This window comes from Spea bombifrons, chromosome 5 (assembly GCF_027358695.1).
Source record: "Spea bombifrons isolate aSpeBom1 chromosome 5, aSpeBom1.2.pri, whole genome shotgun sequence".
Lineage (NCBI taxonomy): Eukaryota > Metazoa > Chordata > Amphibia > Anura > Pelobatidae > Spea > Spea bombifrons.
In genome coordinates, this window is record NC_071091.1 from 40,119,565 (window position 1) to 40,137,914 (window position 18,350).

General features: G+C 42.2%; 1 protein-coding gene across 1 annotated transcript in view; it reads left to right on the top strand.

Moving 5' to 3' along the window:
• TRANK1 (tetratricopeptide repeat and ankyrin repeat containing 1) overlaps positions 1–18,350 on the top strand; it is an 80,424-nt gene that overhangs the window by 13,630 nt on the left and 48,444 nt on the right. The window contains exons 7-10 of the mRNA XM_053468276.1: positions 366–504; positions 1,602–1,739; positions 2,551–2,730; positions 16,826–16,993. Coding sequence (XP_053324251.1) covers positions 366–504; positions 1,602–1,739; positions 2,551–2,730; positions 16,826–16,993 — 625 coding nt within the window. The remainder of the gene's footprint in view (positions 1–365; positions 505–1,601; positions 1,740–2,550; positions 2,731–16,825; positions 16,994–18,350) is intronic.

Below are 18,350 nucleotides of genomic sequence, written 5' to 3' on the forward strand. Positions count from 1 at the left end.
CAGATATTCACTGATTAAAAAGAAAAAAATGTCGTAGCAGGGAGTAGGCTATTTTTTAAACATGACAGCCAGCTGATCTAAATAGATCAACTGGCAACATGCACTTTAACCCCTCCTTCAAGACTGTCTACTATATGTGCCTAAACATTGCAGATGCTCCCCTGCACTACAAGCATTTTGGTGTCCACTTTGCCAGTCATGTATCACATAAGTGGTAAATAGTACATCATCCAATAAATCCAAGAAAAGTATGAATAAACTTTGTTTATTTGTCTTTTTTCATTTTACACATTTGTATTATTTGAGCCTGGGAATAGCATAGCGTACCCACATTTTTCTTTTCTCTGTCTTTTTTTCAATACCAGACATTTTTGAACCCATTATACTACAGAGATATGTCCCTCATACATGGCCTTGTAATGTGGCTATTAACTATGGGAGCAGACGTGGATACCATTGGAAAGTATCCTCTACATTCCATTTTGAAGCTTTGCATTCAAGCAGGTAAATTTATTTATTTATGAATTAATAATAATAATGAAGTAGGATAAGTAAAGGTGACCCAGAAGTGCACATATAGGTTAAGTGGGTGACATCCTGGGTCCATTGAAAGTTTTAAGAGATCCTGAAGGTGGTATTAAGTACTCGTACTGATTTGTGTAACTACTCCTAGGTTTGTGCTTTTCAGTGAAACCTTTGTTTTTTGTTGTTGCCTAAGTCTGTTTTGGGAAACATACTGGTTAGCCGGTTAGCCCTTCACCCTTTATTTTTGCACCATTTTTTTTTCTTTCTTGTTATGCTCGTTAAGCTTTTTTTGTCTTCAGGGCAGCTCCAAAACCAAACCTCTTTTGGGACTCAAGCTCAAAGAGGCAGGCTACAGGTCTCAAATAACATTATGATTGGGTGTCCCTTGGTGATAAATACGGTCTTTCCTAGATAACTTAAATTAGTCCCATTGCTGTCCTTTATTTTCAAAAGTAGTCTGCAAGATCAAAGAACATGGATTGCTGGTGATGCTCGTTTCTCCTGATTGAACCAAACAGATCTTATATGCAGAACTTGCCTGTCGGTTCCTAGCTGATTTGTTCAGGCTGGAAGTCTTGCCAAACCTGCCATATTAAGAAATGACCCAACCTCTGCAAAGCTGACAACTTGCTTCTTAAAGGAAGATCATAATTACAAAAAGATTGTCGCATGAGATATTGGAGACATTGGTTAATAGGTTAAAAAAACATTACAAACTAGAGATTTAAAAATTTGGCGGAATTTCTAATACAGATGATGGGAAAGGTGTATAAATAGCCAGATCGTTTCTGTGATAGAATGTACAAGCATTTTGTATTGTACCTTTATTTTAAAATGATAAAAATACCAATACTCCAAAAAAAAAAGGACACTCTAGTCATCATATACACTTTAATACATACACATACTTTTTTCCCCACCTTGCAAATGCATAGGGGGAATCTGCATAATCCCACCTTGTGCATTTGCCACCGCTCCCAGAAATTGGCCTTGCAGTAGATTCTGTCTAACAGATCTCCTGACACGTGTATATTTATCACCAGTCAGCTCCAATGTATTATGTAATTTTTTTTCAGGTGATTACAACCTCCTGGAACTTGTGCTGAGGAAGACATCTGCTATGAAGAATCAAATTAATCAAAAAGATGAAAATGGCAATACACTTTTACACATAGTAGCATCTTCGCCAGTCTCTATGCACTACACAATGAAGCGTAAGTGTCTGGACCACTATTCATGCTTTACTGCAAACCTACATATAGTTACATAGGCTGAAAAAAGACATGCGTCCATCAAGTTCAGCCTTTCCTATATCTGTTAATTTGTAGCTGTTGATCCAAAAGAAGGCAAAAAAAAAAAAACCCCGGTTTCGCTCTTTCCAATTTTGCACTAACCAGGGAAAAAAATTCCTTCTTGACCCCAAAATGGCAGTCAGATTTCTCCTTGGATCAATAAGCTGTTTCCCCATAATTAAAGATTATATCCTTGAATATTATCTTTTTCCAGGTATCCACCCAGTTGCAGTTTAAACGTCTGTACAGACTCCGATAAAAATACCTCTGCAGGCAGAGAATTCCACATCCTTATTGTCCTTACTGTAAAAAACCCTTTCCTCTGCTTTAGTCTAAATCTCCTTTCTTCCAATCTGAACGCATGACCACGTGTCCTATGCATGGTCCTGTTTATGAACAGATTTCCTGTGACTCTTATGATTTGTCTTAATTGATGGTCTGCTTTCATTGTAAAATAAAAGACTGAGTGGTTTATTCGCTAATAAAAAATTAAACAGGAAACATTGGCTTTCAACTTAAGCCCTCAACATCTTTACACATAGCTATCAAGCCCATTGATATTCCCCACTAAGGCTGAATTCAATATGTTGAGCCAACTTAAAGTCGCCAGGATTGGCACTTAATAATGGATAGTGAGGTTGCTGAGGTGGAATGTTTTGTAACACAAATTATCTGCTAGAGTGCTTTCTCCAACGGTGTCATTATTGTGAAGTATTTATTCTACTCTATGTAGGTCAAGCACAAAATGTAAAGATTCTCCTGGATTATGGATGTGACCCTGGTATCACAAATCGAGAAGGATTAGATGTCTCGGCTGTAATAAAGAAAAACAGAAACTTCAAAGCAGAATCTATAATAAATAAACATACAGAAAAACAGAGACCCTTTGCATCTGAGCCCACAAGACCATCAGGTACCTATCGCATCAGCGCAATTATTCTTACTATTTTCATGCTTAAGCCTTAGCAGTAGTTTTGGTGTTTATCATGTCATAGAAAATAGTTGCAACAAGTTGTTTTTTCAATAGTTGATTCTTCTTGTCCATGTTTTACCCCTTCAGTCCCCTATGGATGTACTGGTACGTCCATAAAACGCATCTCAATAAACCCTTATGGATGTACCGGTACGTCCTGACCTTCTTGACAGCCTGGGCTCACCTCTGGCAGCAGAAACCAGCATCGCTGCTTTCTGCTTCGCGATCGCCTGTAACAGCTGCCGGTGGGAACGCCAGAAAACTGTTAAAGTTTTAAATGTCGATACCGCGATCAGGTATTCCCTTCCGGGTCGTGTCACTGCTGACATCACCCAGAAGCTCATCGGAGGACAGGATATCCCTGCAGGGTCTTTCTGCTGGGATATCCGATCGCTCCGATGACTATGCAAGTCTATGGGGATCGGTGCAGGGGGATCGCAGGGAGGAGAGTGAGAAACCAGGTTGAAACATGAATCAAAAGAAAAAAAAGTTAGTGCTCTTTTTTAACAATAAAAAAAATCACTAAAATACAATAAATAATAATAAAAAATAAACAATAAAGTGAGCTAAGTGATGTCATTGTGACATCATTGGCATTAATAACATGTTCAAGAGGTCCCTAAGAGGACCTCTAACCATGCTGCACTGAAAACAATTTAAAATAATAAAAAAGATAATAAAAAAAAAAACAAGAAAACCCTTACATCCCATTGCCCTAACACAGCATCTAAAAAGTATAACCCCCTGCCTTCGTTCACAACCCCCAAACCCATTAAGCCATAAGTATAAAAAATACTACCCTATAGGGTACTATATGTAAGGGATGGATATGACCCTCTAGAAAGAAAAAATACTGTCAGGACTACCCGCACAATGGCACTCACCGCAGGAGTTATTCTGCCCAATCCCCTGATACCAAGGGAGGGTCCCTTAGTAACAGAGAACCAGGACTTAGAGGATCCCAACAGTAAGGAGGCCAAGTGCAGGCAGGTAGATATAGGTACTGAGTAGATAAGGTGAAGAAATCTCCAGACGAACCCCACAGGTAGAATTGGACCGAGGGTAGTAGAACAAGCCAGAAGGTCGAGACACGGAGCGGGTAGTCAGGCAAGCCAAACTTGTACACGGATCAGGTAGTCGAACAAGCCAGAGGGTCGAGACACGGAGCGGGTAGTCAGACAAGCCAAACTGGTACACTAATCACCGGGCAGAGGTACAGAATCAAACTCCATAGAGTAGTCAGGCAGGCAAAGGGTCAATAATAACGAAGATCAGGAGCACAGCAACAAACAAAGTAAAGGACCACAACAGGGTGCAGGAGAAACGGATTTCTGTTTTTTTAAAGCCGGCACCAATCAGAAACCCCGCCTCCAAGGTGACATCACGACCGAGCCCTCAGCCATCCATCACCACCTCGATACCAGCCACGCGGCATAGCGTTCCTGCAGTCGCCGCCAGAAGAGGAGGTAAGTATGCCGGCCGGGGAATCCTCAGACTCAACCCCTTGAGTCCCGTGCCGGTGGCAGATTCTTTGCCTACCGGGAAGGGGTCTGGGGCTTCCGGCTACCGCGGACCGGGAACTGAGGGATTGGGAACCCGGCGTCCGCAAGCGGCGGTCCGCCTGCCGGTGCCGGAGTGCCGGTGCTCTGAAAAATACCCTCGTCTTATAATCGTCTTATAATCGGGTTCGTGTTATAATCAGACCTCAAATAGGTCTGACTATGAGACTAAGATCCAGATCCCCTGCAGCGATGCAGGGGACCTGGATCCTCCTGTGTATGCCCCCCCAACTTACTGGTGCTTCTGAGGCCCCGGTGCTCAGTCCGGGCAGCGTGTAGAGCTCTACTCAATTCACGTAGAGCTCTACACGCTGCCCGGACTAAGCACCGGGGACTCAGAAGCTCCGGTAAGTTTGGAGGAGGGAGGGGGAGGGAATGTTAAATGGGGGCATAAGGCATTTCTGGAGGCAGAGTGCTCTGTGAAATGCCTTTTAACCTCCATTAATGCCACTCTGCTGCCAGAAATGCCTTTTAACCCTCTATACGCCACTCTGCCTCCTGAAATGCCCTATACCTCCCTATATGCCACTCTGCCCCATAATATGCCTTTTAACCCCCTAAATGCCAGAGTGGCATATAGGGGTATAAGGCATTTCTGGAGGCAGAGTGGCACATAGGGGGTCAAAAGGCATATCATGGGGCACAGTGGCATATAGGGTTAAAGGCATATCATGGGGCACAGTGGCATATAGAGGGTTAAAAGGCATATAGCGGAGCACAGTGGCATTTAGAGGGTTAAAAGGCATATCATGGGGCACAGTGGCATAAATGGGGTATAAGGCATTTCTGGGGCAGATGTGCATAACTGGGGGGGGCAGGCTGAAAATAGCTTTTATTAACAAACAATTGTTCACATAGTTTACATGAATTAACATTTACTGGTAAAACTTTTCCTATAGGGTCGTCTTGTCTTCAGGCTTTCTTTTTTTCATAAATTAATATTCAGATTTTGGGGGGTCGTCTTATAATCAGGGTCGTCTTATAATCGAGCAAATACGGTATATAAAAAATTTGCTAGATTTTACTAATTTTCTCATCCTCAATTTTCAGCTAATTATCTAACTATGGTAATTATAGAAAGCCCTCTCTCCCCTTGAGAAAAACAATATATAGTTTACATGGGTACACTATTTGCAGGAAAGGGGAAAAAATCGCTGAACTGACATACCGCAAAAATGGCAAAATTACTCTGGCACTTGAGGTACCAAAACCCCTGGGACTGATGGGGTTAATTCACCCACACAAATTATATTCTGTGATTTTTCAGGAAAGATACGCTTTCTTTTGATACAATTTTATACTATAGTAATATTAAATTTACACTAAAGTAGTTGGCAAAAACACATTTTGAAATGTATAATTTACATAATATACTTCTGGCTAAATGGTAAATATAAGAGCGTGTAGATTTTTGTTTCAGTATATTAATACGGAGCCAAAATTTTGACTAGCAGACAACCCAGGGTATTTTCCTAGGAGCATTTGGACACTTGCCATGCAACCATCTTATCCCAAATTTCAGCTACAATGTGTTGTAACATTTATTTTATGCTTGTGAAATACCCCATATTTTTTTGGTTATTTGGACTATACAGGCCAAAAATCACAACATGGCCATTACAAGTTCCAAATTGAATTTTCAATTTCCTTTTTTTTTGCTGGGCCTATGTCTCTTTTGTAAAAATTTCGCAGTCCATCAGTTTAACTTAACCCCACAAAAGTACTGTATTTGCTCGATTATAAGACGACCCTGATTATAAGACGACCCCCCAAAATCTGAATATTAACTTAGGAAAAAAAGAAAAAGCCTGAATATAAGACGACCCTAAAGGAAAAAAGTTTTACCAGTAAATGTTAATTCATGTAAACAATTTTTTTAATAAAAGCTATGATTGAGTAAAATATTTTTTTGTTTTTATTTCCTTGTATTTTCCAACCTGTCCCCCAGTTACGCACATCTGCCCCCAGGCTTGCCACACCAATATGGCACTGTGGCCCATGATATGCCTTTTAACCCTCTATATGCCACTGTGCCCCATGGTATGCCTTTTGACCCCCTATGTGCCACTCTGCCTCCAGAAATGCCTTATACCCCTATATCCCATTCTGGCATTTAGGGGGGTTAAAATGCATATTATGGGGCAGAGTGACATATAGGGAGGTATAAGGCATTCCAGGAGGCAGAGTGGCATTAAGGGAGTTAAAAGGCATTGTATAGAGCACTCTGCCTCCAGAAATGCCTTATACCCCTATATGCCACTCTGGCATTTAGGGGGTTAAAAGGCATATTATGGGGCAGTGTGGCATATAGGGAGGTATAAGGCATTTCAGGAGGCAGAGTGCTCTATTAAATGCCCCCTTAACGCCACTCTGCCTCCTGAAATGCCTTATACCTCCCTATATGCCACTCTGCCCCATAATATGCCTTTTAACCCCCTAAGTGCCAGAGTGGCATATAGGGGTATAAGGCATTCCAGAAATGCCCTATGTAACACACACACACACACACACACACTTACCGGTGCTTCCAATTTCCTGCTGTATTCCCGGGGCAGCTGGTTGACGTCTCCTTCCGCTGAAGCCGGAAGGAGGTGGAGTTGGCAGCGGGGATTTGTCTGCGTCCGTTGCGGATACCTTCCCCGCTGTCAGAGATCAGAGTTCCCGGCACCGGTGCTGGGAACTCTGATCTCTGACAGTCGGGGAAGGATTTGCGCAATTGACGCAGACAACTCCCGCTGCTAGCCACACCTCCTTCCGGCTGCAGCGGACGTTGTCTACGCGAATCGCGTAGACGTCAACCCGGTGCCCCGGCAATACAGCAGGAAGCACCGGTAAGTGTGTGTGTGTGTGTGGGGGGGGTTAAATGGCGGGGGGGGGGGGAGACAGGAGGATCCAGGTCCCCTGCAGCGGTGCGGGGGATCTGGATCTTAGTCTCATAATCAGACCTCTATTTGAGGTCTGATTAGAAGACGACCCCGATTAGAAGACAAGGGGTATTTTTCAGAGCATTTGCTCTGAAAAAAACCTCGTCTTATAATCGAGCAAATACGGTATATATTTCTTGGAAGCAGAAAATCCGGTGTATTTACCTTGGAGCATTTTGCCACATATAAATGCCAAATTGTTATGTAGTACTAATTTTCTGCAGATTGTTCAAAAACACTTCTGTATTACTTCTTACACAGGTTAAGTGTGACTACAAACAAATACACCAAAGCTTCATTATGGAAATGCCCCATAAACATACCGTATTTGCTCGATTATAAGACGAGGTTTTTTTCAGAGCAAATGCTCTGAAAAATACCCCTCGTCTTATAATCGAGGTCGTCTACTAATCAGACCTCAAAATGTCCGGTGGGGCCATGCTACTTACCGGGCTTTGGTCGCGAGCAGCAGGAGAACAAGAAGCTAGCAGCGTGTCACAAAACTCTGCCTCCCCCCTCCTTCCTCTGGGGGCGGGGCCAGAGAAGTTGCACGCACAGCGGGCCCCTGCAGAAGTCTTGAGTGAGAGATCAGCAGTTCAGGTAAGGGGGTGGGGGGCTGGGGGGTTTGAGCGTGTGTGTGTATATGTGATTAATGGAATGAATGAGTATTTAAATGTTTGTGAATGAGTGTGTGTTAGTATGGATGTGTAAGGGTGGTGGTGGTAGCATGGCATAGGGAGGCTGTACTCACACTCCTATCATCCTAGGTTCCAGCATGTACTGGCTGCCTTGGCTTGATAGGGGTGTGATTGCTGTTAGCAGTTATATATATATCTCCAGAAATGCCTTTTAACCCCCTATATGCCACTCTGCCCCATGATATGCCTTTTAACCCCCTATATGCCACTCTGGCATATAGGGGATTAAAAGGCATATCATGGGGCAGAGTGGCAAATAGGGGGTATAAGGCATTTCTGGGGGCAGAGTGGCAACCCTGGGGGCAGATGTGCATAACTGGGGGGGCAGGTTGGCAAATAAAAGGAAATAAAAAAATATATATTTTTCTCAATCATAGCTTTTATTAAATATGAAAATATTGTTAACATGAATTAATATTTACTAGTAAAACTTTTTTTCCTATAGGGTAGTCTTATATTCAGGCTTTTTGTTTTTTTCCTAAATTAATATTTAGATTTTGGGGGGTCGTCTTATAATCAGGGTCGTCTTATAATCGAGCAAATACGGTAGTTTTTTGTTATTTAGACAAATCAAAACTTTGCATAGGATTTTTGTGCAAGTTATGTGCCAATTTGAAATGTCTTCAAATCTTCCATTTTTGAGGGTAGTGCCCTACAAATTAGCATAAACCATTAAATAGTGTATATTTTTAATATTCTATTTAATAAGTAAACCAACCATATTTTTTAAACCGTTTAAAACCTTTTAAACTGTAGCCTGTGAGTGTATTACAGTACTTGTCAGGAAGGAAGGGCAGTAGTAAGTAAACTCATACTCCATTTCTGGAGTATTTGAAGCAGGTGGGAAGAATCATAAAAAAGAAAATTAGAAATAAACTTAAATAAAAAAAGATCTTCTTTCCTGTGACAAGCTTTTTGTATAATATATAAGTGTTGTACACAGAAATTTGGGGCCAAACAGACAGCAACCTTTTTGTACTAAAACATGTGCCATTTTGGTGTGCATAGTCAACAGAACATACTCGTTCCTCATTGCAGGTATAGACTGTACTGCAATTTCACCCCATAATGTGATCTTAAATGCCATCAGTGATTCATCAATACAGATGTTTTGCTAATTTTATACAGCCTATCATAATTTACATCACTTCTGCAGAGGCATTGGCATTGCTTTTGCAGTGTATACTTCATGAGAGGGAAATTGGGGCTGCTAAAATTGTTTACCTCTGTAAGATTTATCCCCTTTATATCAATTGACGGTCAGTTAGTGACAATTGACGTGCCAGGATCGTCATAGCTTTAAACGGGTGCAGAAAACGATCTACGTTTACTTTCTGCACCCAAACGGTGTCGCTCTAATTCCTTGATGTTGAGTCATTCAGCAACACCGAGATCAGCATCAGGGGATGCCTGTTTTAAAATAGTTTAGGAGGCGATCACTTTAATGGTGTAGCTGAAATGCCTCAATAGCAAATCATTCAGGGACACCAAACACGGGGCGTCCTTTAAAAAAAAGGAAGTTGCAAAAGGTTTCCAAGAGGGTCTCTCCAGCCACTCCTGAGAACTCTGGGTCCCCTTGCAGGTTGAATACAGGTACTGCATACAACCATGCAAGTTAATGGAGTAACATGAATTGGCTGGGTTTAACAATGTCCCAATTAACACAGGGGGGAGGATGACCACATGTTTAATTTCCAATTTGAAAAATGCACATGTTCCTAAATGTGGCTGTCACAGAAGCCTCCATGCCATGGGCTCCTGGAGGGGACTGAGTGCCAGCCTCCTTCCTACAGACTATGGGCTCTGGTAAGGAGTGCCACGTTATCTGTTAGGCCCCCAAACTACCAGACAAACCCATGCATGTGGGGTATCGCTGTACGCAGATGTTGCTGAACACCTATTGGGTGTGTCAGTGACGTATACCAGGAGCTATAAATGTATTCCTAAAGTACAATGTGTGTGAGAAAAATACACACAAAATCCTACAGCAAACTTTGACAAAGGCTGGTGGTAGAATTAGTGCATAGAAAAAGTTAAAATACAAGCATTTGAAATACCCTGGGGTGTCTAGTTTTCAAAAATATATGATTGTATTGGGCACATTTAATTGCCCCGGCTCAAAGATGTACCAAATAGGATATTGGCAGTGGATCACCAATTGTCAAAGTGCAACATTGAAAAATGCACCTGCCCCAAATGTGGCTCTTTTGCCCCCAGTCAGGCAAACCCATGCATGTGGGGTATCACTGTACTCAGGAGATATTGCTGAACACATATAGGGGTGTTGTGTAACAGTGACATATACCAGGACCTGTTAATACACACCTGAAGTAAAACTACAAACAAGACTGGTGGTAGAATTAGTACATGGAAAAATACTAGCATTTGAAATACCCTGGGGTGTCTAGTCTAGATACCAAAAAATAGCAGAAAGAGGAAGAATTACCAGATTTGGAAAAAAAATGGTTTTGAAATAGCAAAATGCTACTTGTATTTATTGCCCCCATAATGTGCAGAAAAAAGCAAAGAAAAACATTGGGTATTAGTAGAATCTATTTAGCGGGTTTTTTCATTAGTTTTTAGAGATAAGTAAAAGATTTTTCAAGTAAAATTTTCACCTTATTTTATACTTTTTTATATAGAAAATGATATGATACAGTCAAAATAATGACATCTAAAGAATGAAAAGCCCTTCTTGTCCTGAAAAAAATAGTACATAATAGTACGCCCTGTTGGCGCGAAGTGGTTCATATGCATTCTTCCCTGGTGGTGCTGTAGGGGACAGTAGACTTTTCCTTTAATATAGTATTCTTTGTCCAGCATTATCTGGCTGTCGCTTTACATTGTAAAACATAACTCATATGTAAATGTATAAATATAGGCTTGACAAAGACTTTTGTGACTGAATCATAGATATAAACATAGAAAGTGAAAGGCAGATAAGAACCATAAGGCCCATCCAGTCTGCCCAACCTCTGAGTACTTTCCTTAGTACCTGTCCTTATCCTATATCTAGCTTAGCCTTATGCCTATCCCATGCTTGCTTAAATATCTTCACTGTACTAACATATACCACTTCTGCTGGAAGGCTATTCCATGCATCCAGTACTACTAGTTCCTGATGTTACCTTTAAACCTTTGCCCCTCTAGCTATGTCCTCTTGTTGTGGTAGTATTTCTCCGTTTAAATAAACTCTCTTCCTTTATCTTGTTGATTCCCTTTAAGTATTTAAATGTTTCTATCGTATCCCTCCTGTCACGCCTTTCTTCCAGGCTATATATGTTAAGATCCTTTAAACTTTCCTGGTAAGTTTTATCCTGTTATCCATGAACCATTTTAGTAGCCCTTTTCTGAACTTTCTCCAACATATCTATATCCTTCTGGAGATACGGCCTCCGGTACTGTACACAATACTCCAAGTGGGGTCTCACCAGTGATCTGTACAACAGCATGAGCACTTCCCTCTTTCTACTGCTAATGCCTATTGCTATACAACCAAGCATTCTGCTAGCATTACCTGCTGCTCTACTGCATTGTCTGCCTACCTTTAATTCCTCAGAAACAATTAACCCTAAATCCCTTTCCTCGCAAGTTGAGGTTAGGACAGTATCAAATATTCTATACTCTGCCCTTGGGTTTTTATGCCCTAGATTACTTTGCATTTATCCACATTAAATGCCAGTTGCCACAGCTCTGACCATTTTCCCAGTTTATCTAAATCATTTGCCAACTGGCTTATCCCTTCAGGAACATCAACCCTGTTGCAAATCTTTGTGTCGTCAGCAAAAAGACATACCTTTCCATCAAGACCTTCTGCAATATCACTAATAAAAATATTAAAGAGAATGGGTCCAAGTACAGATCCTTGAGGTACCCCACTGGTAACAAAACCTTGCTCTGAAAATACGCCATTGATTACAACACTCAGCCGCTCCCAATCCATTCAACAAGATTGGGATCTAAACTCAGAGATCTCAGTTTATTTATGTCTTCTGTGTGGGACAGTGTCAAATGCCTTACTGAAATACAGATCCGCAATGTCTGCTGTACCGCCTTGATCAATTACTTTAGTCACCCAATCAAAAAAATTAATAAGATTTGTTTAGCATGATCTTCCTGAGGTAAACCCATGTTGTTTTTGATCTTGAAATCCATGTGACTTCAGACGTTCAACAATCCTATCCTTTAACATAGTTTCCATTAATTTCCCCACTACAGATGTAAGACTTACTGGCCTTCAGAGGCATATCTACTGAAAATAGCGCCTATGGCAAGCAATGAAATTGTGCCCCTGTCCAAATATCTAAAACCCATTTACTAGCCCCTGCTCCCTATATATATATATATATATATATATAGGGAGCAGGGGCTTGTGCCATGGCTGCCATACCCTATATACGCCTCTGCTGGCCCTACTGCCTTTTTTTTGTGAATGGGCACAACATTCGCTAATTTCCAAACCCCTAGGACGACTCCCGTTACCAATGACTGGTTAAATAGATCGGTTAACGGTTTTGCTAGTACACTACCTTCGGGTGTATCCCATCAGGCCCCATCAACTTATTTGTCTTTACCTTTGGCAACTGAAGTAGAACCTCCACCTCGATAAACTCACATGCATCAAATGGCTCTTTTTTTTCCTAACTGAGGTCTCTTTCCCTAATTTTCATTTGTAAAAACTGAAGCGAAATATCAATTGAGGCAGTCAGCTAGACCTTTATCCTCTTCTACATACCTTCCTCCTTTTGTTTTTAATCTAACTAACCCTTGTTTTACTTTCCTTTTCTCATTTATATATCTAAAACAATGTTTTATCTCCCTTTTTTACTGACAGGGCAATTCTCTGTCGCTGTACATTGTAAAACATAGCTCTTGTAAATGTATAAATATATACACTTGACAAAGACTTTTGTGACTGAATAAGGGCTGAAACAACTAATTGATAAAATCGATAATAATCGATAATTAAAATCATTGACAGCGATTTTCATTATCGATTAGTAGAATCGATTTTTTTCAATTATAAAAAGAGGTTTTTTCAGAGCAAACGCTCTGAAAAACTCCTCTCCTTATATAATCCGACCTCAAACAGAGATCGGATTATAACACTAGAATCCATATCCCCCGCAACTCTGCAGGGGACCTGGATTCCCCTCACTGTCGGCCGGTCTCTCACTTCCGTCTCTCTCCCCCCCTCCCATACACCCCTCTGACTCCTCCCCCCTCCCATACACTGCTCTGCCTCTCTCCCGACTCCCTGGTGTTTTGTGAACCTCCGTTGCTGACAGGCACTTTCACTGCAGCTTCATAGAAGCCTCAGCGTAAGTGAAGGGCAGTAATGGAGGCTGTCTGTGCGCATCGCGCAGACCCCCACTGGCTGACAGAGAATCGAGGTCTCCTGCAGAGGATCATCCTCTCTGTCAGCTGGTGGGGGTCTGCATCGCACAGACAGCCTCCGTTACTGCCCTTCACTTACACGGAGGCTTCTATGAAGCTGCAGTGAAAGTGCCTGTCAGCAACGGAGGTTCACAAAACACCAGGGAGTCGGGAGAGAGGCAGAGCAGTGTATGGGAGGGGGAGGAGTCAGAGGGGTGTATGGGAGCCACCCTCCCCATACACCACTCTGGCTCCTCCCCCTCCCATACACCACTGCCTCTCCCCGGCTCCCTGGTGTCTTATGAACCTCCGTTGCTGACAGGAGGCAGAGTGGTGTATGGGAGGGGGGAGGAGGCAGAGTGGTGTATGGGAGGGGGAGGAGCCAGAGTGGTGTATGGGAGGAGCCAGAGTGGTGTATGGGAGGGGGGAGGAGGCAAAGTGGTGTATGGGAGGGGGAGGAGCCAGAGTGGTATATGGGAGGGGGGAGGAGGCAAAGTGGTGTATGGGAGGGGGAAGGGGGAGGAGGCAGAGTGGAGTATGGGAGGGGGGAGGAGGCAGAGTGGAGTATGGGAGGGGGGAGGAGGCAGAGTGGAGTATGGGAGGGGGGAGGAGGCAGAGTGGTGTATGGGAGGGGGAGGAGGCAGAGTGGTGCATGGGAGGGGGAGGAGGCAGAGTGGTATATGGGAGGGGGAGGAGGCAGAGTGGTATATGGGAGGGGGGAGGAGGCAAAGTGGTGTATGGGAGGGGGAAGGGGGAGGAGGCAGAGTGGAGTATGGGAGGGGGGAGGAGGCAGAGTGGAGTATGGGAGGGGGGAGGAGGCAGAGTGGTGTATGGGAGGGGGAGGAGCCAGAGTGGTATATGGGAGGGGGGAGGAGGCAAAGTGGTGTATGGGAGGGGGAAGGGGGAGGAGGCAGAGTGGAGTATGGGAGGGGGGAGGAGGCAGAGTGGAGTATGGGAGGGGGGAGGAGGCAGAGTGGAGTATGGGAGGGGGGAGGAGGCAGAGTGGTGTATGGGAGGGGGAGGAGGCAGAGTGGTGCATGGGAGGGGGAGGAGGCAGAGTGGTATATGGGAGGGGGAGGAGGCAGAGTGGTAAATGGGAGGGGGTTGGAGGCAGAGTAGTGTATGGGTGAGTTATAGCGGTGTATGGGGGTATAATGAATTTCAGGGTAGCAGAGTGGTGTACGGGGGTATAATGAATTTCAGGGAGGCAGAATGGCATATCTGGGGGAGTTAGAGTTGTGTATAGGGGGAGGTAGAGTGGTGTATAGGGGGTATAATGAATTTCAGAGTGGCATATCTGGGGGAGGCAGAGTGGTGAATCAGGGAGTATAATGAATTTCAGGGTGGTGCAGGGCATTTATGAGGGGTGGAGTGGCATATCAGGGTGCACAGTGGCATATAGGGAGGTATAAGGCATAAATGGGGGCGAGTGGCATATTTGAAGTTATAAGGCATATAGGGGTATAAGACATATTGATATTAGGCATATCAGGGGGGCATAAGACATATCTGGGGGTAAAAGGTATATCAGGGGGCTCAGTTGCATATAAGGAGTATAAGGCATATCGGGGGCACAGTGGCATATCAGGGGGCACAGTGGAATCTCTGGCATATAGGAGGTATAAGGCATATATGGGGACATATGAGTGGCAAGCTGGGGGTCAGATGTGCATAACTGGGGGCAGTTTGGTAAATAAAATAATATAAACAAGGCTTTTTTCTCATAGTTTTTATTAAATATGAAAAATAGTTAACATATGAATTATTATTTACTAATAACTTTGTATTAAAACCTAGTTTGAGAAATACTGTGTTTGGGTTCTTGTAGCTTTTATCATTATGTCAGTAAAATAAGAAGGTGAATAGAGAGAGAGGCCATTGTACGTTTTTATTATTTTAAATTAAAAAAAATTGCATTTTTTTTATCCGATTAATCGATTAATCGAATAAATAATCGGCCAACTAATCGATTATTAAAATAATCGTTAGTTGCAGCCCTAGACTGAATCATAGACAGACTTTTATTTCACTGTACTGCGGTGTTGTTGGGTTGTTTTCTCAGTGTTTATATACAGTATTTTGCAGTTTACCCTTAACGCCCATTGACGGGTCAGGCACGTCACGCAAAAACGGTCAGATGCCTTTCTTCGCTTAAACGGTGTTGCTGTAATGTCTCGATATCAAGGCATTCAGCAACACCGAGATGTCTGGCCCCTCCCTGGGGGGGGTCAACATCCGCCATACACTGTAGGACAGCAGACGCCCGTTTTAAAAGAGTTGATCGCCTCCTAAACTTCAATGGTGTCGCTGAAATGCCTCGATAACGAGGCATTCAGAAACACTGAACACTCACCCCAGGACGCGCAAGATGGCGGCGCATACTTTAAAAAAAAAAAAAAAAAACAAAGTTGGAAAAGTTCGCTAGAGGGTCTCCAGACCCTTGCAGGTTGAATGCAGGTACTGGAGCCCAGCTTTCTAATCACAATGTGTAAAATATATAAAAAAAATATATTAGTAAATATTAGTAAAATAAAAATATTAGTAAAAAAAGTTTATTATTATGAGCAAATGCTAATATTAGCGCTGTATCTTCCCAAAAATCTTGACATGAGTTAAGGGGTGTCTAATTAAAAAAAAAAAAAAAAAAGAATGGTTTGATTGGGTAAATTGGAGTGCCAGGCTCAAAGATAGGGCATAGGCACAGACTGACCAAAATAGGAGGGGGTTCACTTCCCAAATGTGGCCTTTTAGCCCCCAAACACCAGACAAACCCATACATGGGTGGTATCACTGTACTCGGGAGATGCTGCTAAACATTTTTTCAGCAAGAATCGGTTAAAAATACTGTGTTTGGCTGTGTTATCTTTTCCCACATCCTCAATTTTACACTAAACAAACCCATGGAATTGTGCTTACAAATTAAAATAAGAATTATATACATATTTGTAACCGACAAATGCCTGTTTAAAAGATTCCTAACTTTCCCAGGATGTGGGTGAATATTTCTCTAAAACATCTCCTATATTGAACTACTTTTTTACTTTAAATTAGGCAGTCTGTCAAAAGTGCAAAAGAAGAGAATAACATACTTTCTAGATAGGATCTTGGCCCTGCCACTGCTGTCTTCTGTGAGGTATACTTTTAAACTGGATGCTTCCAAAGCAATGTCAATTTCAAGGATGAACTATATGTATTTTAGCTATTTAGGTGAAGATTTCATAACTACTGCTATTTTGAGAGCTTTATTAGCTAGTAAATGATTTTAGTAAATTATTTAGTTTTAATTATTCACAATATGTGATTAATATATTTGCAATAGGATCTCATTTGTTTCACTCCATGCATTTCGTGAATATTATTGAAAACTGGTTAGGTGGCAAGATTTGAGAAACTAACTTTTTTTAATCCATTGAAATTCAGATTCATGTTAGCTTGCAAGATTAAGCAATTTTTAAATATTTTCTTGCATTGTTTGCAGATAAGCATGAAGCTGCTGCTCTGGAGGATGAACCAGCATCTTTTGCCAGTGCCCTGGAACAGTTTGTAGATTTCTGCGAGCAGAACAGCACACAAACTGACCAAATCACAAAACTCTTAAAACACAATACCGTTACTCATTTTCTGCAAGTCCTGTCCACCGTGAAAGGTAAAAAAAAATGCTTTTTTAAAATCGCTGATTACAATAATCTGGAATTTAAATCACAAAAGCCAGAACGCTAAGAATATTTATAACAATTTGTCAAGGCATGGCACTTTGTTAAGGGAAGCTAAGGTACAGCCTTCTGATATCTTCACCCAGTGATAACTTGGTTGCTTCATTTGTACAATCATGTTTCTGAATGGTACCTATTGATGTATCCTATTCATTGTAATTGATTGTGATTGATACTATGTAATATAATTAATTGTGCCAAATATACTTTATATGCATTTTTGGTGTGCCAACCTCTTTTTGGTGTATGATTTAGTGGCTTTTGGGAGGACAAGCTTTTTTAGGTTTAGCACTAGACTTGTGCATTTGTATTCAGGAGAACATGAAAACGAACACAAATAGTGCATTTTTGTTGTTCAAACCGAATGCCGAATAAACTAATATGGCAGCGGGTAAACGTACACGAAGACGAAGAAGCACAACACGAAGAATCCTCGTATTAGTCTTCGTTCATATATGCTACCTAATCTCCCTGGTTCCTTCCCCGATACAAGTCACTGCCTCTAGCCTACCTTGTCCAATTAGCATCGCATGTGTTAACACGATCCTACAGGTTTCCATCAGAGCAGCTGCCCTTCATTGGTTGATGCCAGAAGAGGCCCCTGCCAATGACCAATGGAGTCGCTCGTACGGACCTTTAACTCCTGGAACCTCCTCAGGCCAAGATTCAGCATCAGGAGGTAAAGGTCGGTATAGGCGACTCTATAGGTCGCCGGCACTGAGCTCCTCTGGCAGCTTTAGCGCCAGGATTTATCACACTGAATCCACTCAGGGGTAAACGATGGTCTGGTAATATCTAGTGCTCTGGCATCTGATACCCTTTTACAGGAGACAAGACAGAACAGGTAACAAGTTTGGCACATAATTGATACAATGACAACTTTGAGTTAGGAGATCAAACATTAAACATATGTAAGATCAAATTAACGTCCCATACCTGAATATTTAGGTTGAGGAGGACGGGCCATACGAACGCCTTTCAGGAGACGACATACAGTGGAATGTTTACCTGCTGGTATTCCTTTAAAGCCATTATGACTTCCTGAGATAGCAGATCTGTACAAGTTGACTGTGCGATATGTTCAACCTTGTTCGAACAATTCTGACAGAAAAAGAAGAATAGAGCTCACAGGTGCAAGAACGGGATCCAACTGTTTTCAGTTGTTTCCAGCCAAGCCATCAATTGTAGTTGGCCTTGAGGGAGAAGGGGATATAATTCCCCCACCGAGTTCACCAGGAGAGCCGGGAATGTAGGAAGGAATCAAGGAATATCTACATCTCTAAAAGTGTC